Source organism: Mastomys coucha, unplaced genomic scaffold (assembly GCF_008632895.1).
Source record: "Mastomys coucha isolate ucsf_1 unplaced genomic scaffold, UCSF_Mcou_1 pScaffold18, whole genome shotgun sequence".
NCBI lineage: Eukaryota > Metazoa > Chordata > Mammalia > Rodentia > Muridae > Mastomys > Mastomys coucha.
The window spans coordinates 67,656,039-67,665,710 of NW_022196900.1; the positions used below are offsets into that span (position 1 = coordinate 67,656,039).

Below are 9,672 nucleotides of genomic sequence, written 5' to 3' on the forward strand. Positions count from 1 at the left end.
AATCCGCCATGCTGCTGTCCTCACACTAGCAATCACCACCATGGTGTCACTATCATTCCGACCGCTGATGTGTTCTAATCATAACTCGCAGTCACATTAATATCGGTTATCTTGATGGGTCTACAAAGAATATAGACATAAGTGCATCCCGTGGCAATTGCAAAGGTTTATTAATTTCGGTTGTTCCGGCCATATGTGGACACACAAGGTATTCAAAATGCTTGCTGCCCAAATAAACGAATGCTTTCCCGAAGAATTTCGAGTTCTGTTTTACGATGCAGTAGAGCTCCAGCCCAACGCTGGAAGCTTTGGGAAGGCAGGGACCGGAGCTCCTGGCTGTGTCGGCTTTAGAACCGGAACTGAAGAACGGCTGGCTGATACCGACAACATGGAGAAAACCATTAAGGGGCAGTATTCCCTCAAATAAGGCGACGCAGAAACCTGGGAGAGGGCTGTCCAAAAAGACGAAAAAGAGCCGGGGAGAGGACGCTACCACCGCAAAGGTTGCTGGGAAGCTGTAATCCGTCTCCTCACCCTACACCCCAGCTCCCGAACTGAGGAGCGTTGACGTCACGCACGCCGCCGCAGGCCCCGCCCCCGGGCTGGCTCACGTAACTGGGGGCGGGGCCACAACGCGATTTGTGGGAGTCGGAGTCATGGCGGGCTTGGTTGACTTCCAGGACGAAGAGCAGGTGAAGTCCTTCCTGGAGAACATGGAGGTGGAGTGTCACTACCAATGCTACCGCGAGAAGGACCCGGAGGGTGAGCGTCAGCCGCGCAGCCTGGGACAGAGGGGAGGGGCGCGAGCGTGGGCTGCGAACGTGTTCACGTGGCGGGACGAGGACGCCTAAGGACGGGGTCAGGGAGCCGAGCGGCCTGTGGGCGGGGAACTGGATTCCACGGGGGGCGGGGCCTGCTGCGGAGGGCGGAGCCCTCAGGCTACACGCTGTGAAGTCGGGTTTGGGGTGCTAGGACTGGTGGTGTGACGGTGAAATGGAACCTCAGCGTACACGATTGAGGGAATCGGTTAACACGCAGGAAATAAGTGAAATATGCGATAGTAGTAAATGCGAGCCAGACTTGGCATCATGCACCTGTAATTCTAGAGTTCAGGAGGCTGAGGAAGGAGGATCACTTAGAACTCAGGAGGTAAGGTACAGCCTGGACTACATAGCAAAACCAGTCCTAAAAAAAGAATTGGAGAGGGAGACTGGAGTGGTGGTCCAGCAGTTAGGAACACATACTGCTTTTTGTTTTGTTTTGTTTTGTTTTGTTTCGTGACAGTTTCACTATAATACCTGGCTGTCCTGGAACTCACTCTGTAGACCAGGCTGGCCTCGAACTCAGAAATCCTCCTGTCTCTGCCTCTCAAGTGCTGGAACTAAAGGCATGCTCCACCACTGCCCTGCTCCCATACTGTTTTTGCAAGAGGACCAGAGTTCAGAGCACAGCACCCTCGTGGGACAGTTTACAAGCATCTGTAACTCCAGATCTAAGAGATCTGATGTCGCTGGCCTCTGCTACCTCCACACCACATGCTCATATACACACATATCCATAATTTAAAATAATAAAATTAAATCTTTTTTTTTTTTTTCGAGACTGTCAGTATGTAGCCTTGACTGGCCTAGAACTTGCAGTCCACGCTAGCCTTGGACTCAGCACTGCCTTCCTCTATCTTCTGAGTTTTTGGCATGAGCCACAGGTCTGTTAACAAATTTATTTATTTATTTATTTATTTATTGAGGTATGATTCTTTGGGTAGTCCTGCCTGTCCTGGAACTCTCCTCTGTCAGCCAGGCAAGCCTGAAACTCAGATATCTGTCTCCCAAGTGCTGGAAAGTAATACTACTACCACCCAGCACAAAATTCAATATATTTTTTTAATATGCTTGGCTTTTTTTAGATTTATTTATTATCATACATAAATACACTATAGCTGTCTTCAGACACCCCAGAAGAGGGCGTCAGATCTCATTGCGGGTGGTTGTGAGCCACCATGTGGTTGCTGGGATTTGAACTCAGGACCTTTGGAAGAGCAGTCGGTGCTCTTACCCGCTGAGCCATCTCTCCAGCCCCAATATTTTTTTAAGGTAAGTGAAATAGGATTAAAGAACTGAGTGAAGGGCACTGCCCAGTGGCATGGCTTTTGAATAAAGCTTTGAAGGAGGAAAGAATCCATTCTGAGTCTTTGCCAGGCAGAGGTAGTAAAAAAAGGTGAGAGGGAGAAATGGCCTCTTGTGTGCAGTGAGGTGGTGATGACCAGAGAAGTGTCTGTTTGTGGGTTGTTTTCCTATTGTTTTATTTAAGGGAAAAGAATGAAAATGGCTCTGGCCCTTCTTTCTAGTAGCTGACAGTCTAGTTCCCAAGAAATGACTTTCTGTTTCTTTTCTTTTTTTTTTCTTTTTCCTTTTTTCTTTTTTTCAAAACAGGGTTTCTCTGTATAGCCCTAGCTGTCCTGGAACTCAAAAATCCACCTGCCTCTGCCTCCCAAGTGCTGGGATTAAAGGCATGTGCCACCACTGGCCTGCTGACTTCCTATTTCTTGAAGTTAGTCCACTCTAGCGTGACTCTGGATGAGGAACCCAGGGTTATTTTTTGGGAGCTAGTCCATGTCCCAAATGAAGAGAAATTTCAGAGGAATTGACCCTTCGTGGTCTCTGAGAACCAGGGTGGTTGGGCATAGTCCACGGAGGCAAGCTGTGTAGTCAGTTGGGGAGAGAGAGGTGGGAGGACAAAAGAAGGCTTCCAAAGAAGCCTTTTGGAAGGTTGAATTCAGGATTGCTCAGAATCAAATCAGATTAATCTTTGTTGTTTTGCAGTCCTGAGGCTCAAACCCAGGGCTTTGGAGTGGAGTGGGCAAGTTTTCTACCACTGAGCGCTAGTTCCAGTTCCAGAATTAAGTTTGTCCAGGGAACCTGGGCTGCAGGGTAGTGTGCTTTCTAAGCAAGGAATTTAGACCTGATTGTGTAGGTGTGTTTGAGGAGTTCGTGGTAGTTGATCTGAGTTACATGGAGGAGGTGCCGAGCAGGGAGTGGAGGACAGCCGGATGAGAACTGGCTGAGGGCTGGGGTTATAGGTCAGATGGTAGAGCGCTCACCTAGTGTACATGAGGCTCTGAGTACTATTCCTGGTTCAGACTGCATATGCACATGCTTGGCATGAGATCCTAGCACTCAAGGAGGTAGAGGCAGCAAGATCAGGGACATCCATAGCTACATAGTGAGTTCTGGTCCAGCCTAGGTTATATAAGACCCTGCCTCAAATTAAACAAACAAAAATAACGGGGGCTGGCGAGATGGCTCTTCTGGTAAGAACACTGACTGTTCTTCCAAAGGTCCTGAGTTCAAATCCCAGTAACCACATGGTGGCTCACAACCACCTGTAATGAGATCTGACGCCCTCTTCTGGTGTGTCCGAAGACAGCTACAGTATGCTTATGTATAATAATAAATAAATCTTTGAAAAAAAAAAACAAAAATAACATTGATTCTTGTTATCATTCTCAGTGTTAGAATGTCCTCTCACCAGTTAGCTCCCTCCGTCGTCATCCAGACAGGTGCAGACACATGTACTTGTGCAGAGTTTCTTAAAATGCAAAGGGAATCTTACCACTTCCCTTCTTTTTAAGAGATTGATCAGTCGGTAGCTTGCTTGCATTGTTTTTCATTGTGGAGATCGGGATTGAACCAAGGCAAGAACTGTGCCACTGAGTTACACCGCTCCAGCCCTACTTTCCTACCCCTAAAAACTCTTCTTTGCTTTATGGTCTGTAGTAGTAACGTCCCATTGTGGAGAGAGGCACAGTACTAATTTTTGGGGGTGTTTATAGGTTCTTTCCTTCCTACCCCATACCTCCTTAACTCAGCCTCCTCCTACCGTATTTGTGCCGTGATTATTTCTTCTTCCACCTGTTTGTCTACACTCTTTTTCTCCAGGACTTTCTGGACTCTTTCCATTTATTGTCTTGATGCGATAGGGATGGAGCCACCCAGGGCCCTGGACTTTGGTTTCTCATGGAGCAACACCTCCAGCTCTTCAATCCTTAAGTAGCTAGTGCTTTCTTCATATGCAGGTCTCAGCTCAGCCATCACACAGTCCTCGATGGGACCTTCCTTGGTGCCCAGACTGTTAACCATAAGACGTACAGTAAATGTTCTCATCAGCACATCTTATTTCAGTTACAACTTAGTGTTTGAAAATACCATGTTTCCTTATTGTATTTCCTTCTTTCCTAACCCACCTGAGCTGTACTCTTTCACAAGGTCGTGGAGGATGACTTTGAACTCCTTATCTTGTCTCCACCTTGAGAGTGCTGGCACTATAGGTGTGTACTTGCATGCCTGGCATAAACGTATAAATATTAGGAGGGCAAATGACAATATTCCCAGCAGCTGTGTATGTGTCATATGCTTTCATACATGAGCTAGTGTGTGTGTATATAGAGGTACACACACACACATATGTTCAAATATGTGATGACTGAAAATGAATGACAATAGTCTTTGGTGTTGCTGGGAATGCTAAGCGGCTGGCTAGAACTGGAACATCCCAGATATGGAAACCTATTCCCACTTCTTTGGTAGCTTCCATTTCTATTTTCTGGGTTTCAGGTTTCCCCAGGCCAGGGAGTAAGGTAGTTAATCTCATTTCTGGTTTTCTGCTGCAAAAGGCATCCACAAACTCTTTTAAGTTTTAGTGTTTTTATTACAGAACTTGCAGAGAAGTTCCAACGTTAGTAAAGTGTCAGTCATTGGAGGTCAGCTAGTGTGTAGGCCAGGCTGACAGGGTCAGGTGGTCTGGTAGTGGTAGAGCCATTGCTGGGGTTAGTCTTCCTGGGCTGTACATTGCTGGCCAGTGGGAGACATGTTCCCTTTTAAGAAGGGCTGGACACTTTGTTTCTGTGCTAAGTCTGCTTGGCACATTTGAGAGCTAGACTTGATCTGACTGTACCTGGGCCCCCTGAACAGCAGCTGCCGGCATGGTCACCTCTTCCCTCTTCTAGGTTGCTATCGGCTGGTGGACTATCTGGAAGGAATCCAAAAGAATTTTGATGAAGCCGCAAAGGTGCTGAAGTTCAACTGTGAGAAATACGGGCATGGGGACAGCTGTTACAAGCTGGGAGCCTATTACGTGACTGGAAAAGGTGAGCTGCGGGTTTCACAGGCATGGGGTGCTGTTGTGGACAAAGTACAGGTAGGGGTTCAGCAGAGGGGTAGTGGAAGAACATGGTCCTTTAAGTGAAGCAACCTTTGGGGTTTACACATTGTAGGACCTTGGCTAGTTTTTTTTTTTTTCCCCTTAAAAAAATTTTTTTTTAAAGTACATTTACTTATTTTGGTATATGGCAGGTGTGGGGCAGTTCTATGTCTTACATGTGGAGATCATAGGACGACAGAGGCTCTTTACATAGCCCAAGCTGGCCTCAAACTCACAGAGCTCCATCTGGCTCTACCTCTTGAATGCTGGATCTAAAGGTATGCACTATTAGATCCAGTTCAATTTTTTTTAATTTTTATTTTTTTTTATTTATTTATTTATTTATTTATTATTTTTTTGGTTTTTTCGAGACAGGGTTTCTCTGTGTAGCCTTGGCTGTCCTGGAACTCACTCTGTAGACCAGGCTGACCTCAAACTCAGAATCCGCCTGCCTCTGCCTCCCAAGTGCTGGGATTAAAGGCCTGCGCCACCCCCTGGCCAATGTTTTTTAAGAGCAGAGTTTTGCTGAGCAGTGGTGGCAGATGCCTTTAATCTCAGCATTTGGGAGGCAGAGGCAGGTGGATTTCTGAGTTGGAGGCCAGCCTAGACTTCAGAGTGAGTTCCAGGACAGCCAGGGCTATATAGAGAAGCCCTATCTCGAAAAAACAAACAAACAAACAAAAACCCCAAAAAACAAAAAACAAAAAAAAAGCAGAGTTTTATTTATAGCTTTATTGGCTATGCTGGCTAGAGTCATCTCAGAGGAGGAAGTCCTAGTTGAAAAAAATGCTTCCATTAGATCAGGCTATAGGCAGCCCTGTAGGGCATTTTCTTTTCTTTCTTTCTCTTTGTTTTTTTTGTTTTGTTTTGTTTTGTTTTTTTGTTTTTTTGAGACAGGGTTTCTCTGTATAGCCCTGGCTATCCTGGAACTCACTCTGTAGACCAGATTGGCCTCGAACTCAGAAATCCACCTGCCTTTATCTCCCAAGTGCTGGGATCAAAGGTGTGCATCACCACTGCCAGGCCAGGCATTTTCTTAATTAGTATAGATGTGAGAAGGTCCAGCCCATTGTGAGTAGTGCCATCCCTGGGCTGGTGGTCCTGGGTTCTATAAGAAGCAGTCTGAGTGCTAGAGAGATGCCTCAGCGGTTAAGAGTACTGACTGTTCTTTCAGAGGTCCTGAGTTCAATTCCCAGCAACCACATGGTGGCTCACAACCATCTGTAATGGGGATCCTATGCCCTCTTCTGGTGTGTCTGAAGATGGCTACAGTGTATTCACATACATAAAATAAATCAATAAATCAATCAGTCTTTAAAAAGAGAGAGAAAAAGAGAACCAGTTTGAGCAAGCCAGGAAGTAGCATCCTCCATGGCCTCTGCATCAGCTCCTGCCTCTGGGTTTCTGTCCTGCTTGAGTTCCTGTCTTGACTTCCTTCAGTGATGGACCATGCAACTATAGCCAAATGAACCTTCTCCTCCCCAATGTTTTTAGTAATAGTGTTTCAGCACAGCATTAGAAACTTACTTCTCTGCCTATGAAATGAGCCAGTTCAAGCCAGATTAGATTATATTAAAGGGAGGTTTCTTGGAAAGCTGCTCTCGGGCGAGTTCACTGGCCCCAAGAATTGAGTCCAGGGTAGTCGCCATGGTTGGTAGGGGGAAGAAAAAGAGACAGGGAGCACAGGAGAGGAAAGAAGGAGAAGGGGTGGGGTGAGGCAAATGTCTGGATTCTATAGGGAGGAGCCTCTGGGGCAAGGGCAGCCCAGCCTCTGGGCTGGAAAGTTCAAAGTTAGGGGCAAGATATACCAGATAGGGACTGAGGGATGTTGGGAGAACCTGGAAGCCAGGTCTGCTTTGATATGAGAAATATACACCCCAATCCCAAACAGAAACCCTAACCCTAAGACACTGGCCTAGAATTCAGTTTGTAGTCCAGACTGGCCTGGAGTGTTCAGGAAGGTCCTGGCTCTGCTTGCTGAGTGAAAAACTACAGATTGGGGTGACAGCCACCCTAGCCTTAGCTAGTCATTTTTAACTGTGTCCCAGTTTTATCATCTGTAAACTGGGAGAAGTAGGGTCTGGACATAGTTGGTTACAGACTGAGATCCTGTCTCAGAACTCAAAATAAAAACATAATAAAGGAAATAGTTCTTGCTCCATAGGATGGATGGATGGATGGATGGATAGATGGATGATAGTATAGGTATGAAATGCCCACTTGAATAGACTATAGACCACCAAGAATACAAGGCCAATAACGAGTTCTTTATTTGTCAGTGGCTGAGAGCAGACTCGCACCAGGAAGAGCTCTCCATCTGAATTGAAGTAGAGTTGGTTGCTAACTCCAGATCGCAATTACATCACAACAGAGGCATGGGGTGGGGGTGGGGGTCAGTTTGTTAAAACTGTGTGTTTCGTGTTGAAAACAATGGGCGTCCGGAAGCTGTGTGAGAAGGTTCTGCTCAGCAGGATGTGGGTGTGTGGGTGTGTGTGTGTGTGTATGTGTGTGCTGGAGAGCAGTGGATGGAATTTGATAAGCTAGAACAAAATGGAATTACTTTGGGCAGTTCGGGTAAAGATAGTAATATGTGGGCTATAGAGATGGCTCAGTAGTTAAGAGCACTTGTTGTTCTGGCAGATGACCCAGGTTCACAACCATTTGTGACTCTAGTTCCAGGAGACTCAACTTCTGACCTCAGGGACCAGGTACACACATAAACACAAACATAAACACAGACAAAATACTTATATAAAATAAATAAAATTTAAAAATGAAATATTAGTAAAGCTATCAATATACTGAGCACAGAGTAAGAGTTGAGTAATTAGCCTTTATATTTTTTCTCATGCCCTAATTGGCTTTATCTCTTAAATAATACTAAGTTTTTTGCCAGATAACAAGTTATCTCTTCTTCTCTATGGGTTAGGAGTTTGGGGTTGGTTAAGCTGGGTGTTTTTGTCAAAACACAGGACAGGGAGTTGTTGCTGTAGTCATTGGAAGGCTTGATTGAATTTGCCATTTAGATGTTGACTTCCTCACTGGCCTGCTGGCAAGGCCTTGGCTCCTGACAACTGTTGTCAGGAGATCCCTGTGAGCTCTCCATCTCTCCCTGGGTGGCTTAATCATGTTAGCTTCCTTCAAAGTAAGTACCCCAGTAAAGAGAATCCAAAAATGTTTGGCTTAGTGGTTTACACTGCTGCTCTTCCAGGAGAGCTGAGTCCCATTCCCAGTATCCACATAGCAGTTACAACTTTCTGTAACTCCAGTGCTATGGTATCTGATGCCCCATAGGCATGCATGCAGGCTCTCATCTGTATTCATTAAAATACGAGAGAGGGAAGGCAGGGAAGGAGAGGAAAGAAGAGAGCATTGGACAGTCCCAGCATTTGGAGCCAGAGACAGGTGTATTTCTTCTGAGGCTAGCCTGAGCTACATAAGAAAGCTCCAGAACAGCCAAAACTGTATAATAGATCTTTTCTTAAAAAGAGAGAGGGAAGAGATGCCTCTTTTTTTGTTTTGTTTTGTTTTGCTTTTTCGAGACAGGGTTTCTCTGTGTAGCCTTGGCTGTCCTGGAACTCACTCTGTAGACCAGGCTGGCCTCGAACTCAGAAATCTGCCTGCCTCTGCCTCCCAAGTTCTGGGATTAAAGGCGTGCGCCACCACTGCCCGGCGAGATGCCTTTTAAATGAGCATTTATTTATGTATCTGTCTGTGGCATGTGTGTACCATAGCAAATGTGTGAAGGTCACAGGCCTACTTGCAGGAGTCAGTTTTCTCTACCGTGCCAGTCCCAGGGATTGGACTGAGCTCAGGCTTACTAGCAGGCCTTTACCCGACAGCCATCTTGCCAGCTCAGCGGTGTCTTATGGTCTGTGTTGGAGAGTCACATTTTTTTTCATTTCTATCATATTCTGTTTATTAGAAGTAAGTCACTAGGGCCAGAGAGATGGCATAGTGGTTAGAACAGTAACTGGTCTGTCAGACGTCCTGGTCTCAGTTCCCAGTAACTACATGGTGGCTCACAACCATTTGTAATGGGATTCAATGCCCTCTTCTAGTGTGTCTGAAGACAGTGTGACAGAGAACTCATATACATAAAATAAATCTTTAAAAAAAGGAAGCAAGTCACTAAATTTGGCTCACAGGAAGAAGAAAGGACTTGAGTTCCAGTCCTTGTCAGATACCATGGTACATCTCTAACCCTAGCACTCTGAGTTCAAGGCCAGCATGGCCACATGTAATAACACTATTTCAAAAAGAACAAACAAAATCCCAGAGCTGTGGATAAATAATAAAAAATGACCACGACTGTTTTTCAGACAACCTTATGTAACTTAGGTGATCTCAAACTTTCTCTTTTGCCTCTGCTTTTTTTGTATTGGGATTATAGATGTTTACCGCTACTCCCAGCTCCTGGGTCATTTCTTTCTTTTTTAGTTTTTTTAGGAATTTTGTTTTGTTGTGTTTGTT

The 9,672-nt window shown here is 45.5% G+C and overlaps 1 protein-coding gene across 1 annotated transcript in view; it reads left to right on the top strand.

The window, feature by feature from the left end:
• Nucleotides 1-628: 628 nt before the first annotated feature.
• LOC116096374 (cytochrome c oxidase assembly factor 7) overlaps nucleotides 629-9,672 on the top strand; it is an 11,865-nt gene continuing 2,821 nt past the window's right edge. Inside the window, exons 1-2 of the mRNA XM_031378124.1 lie at nucleotides 629-762; nucleotides 5,006-5,146. Of these exons, the coding sequence (XP_031233984.1) occupies nucleotides 657-762; nucleotides 5,006-5,146 (247 nt within the window). The 5' untranslated portion in view covers nucleotides 629-656. The remainder of the gene's footprint in view (nucleotides 763-5,005; nucleotides 5,147-9,672) is intronic.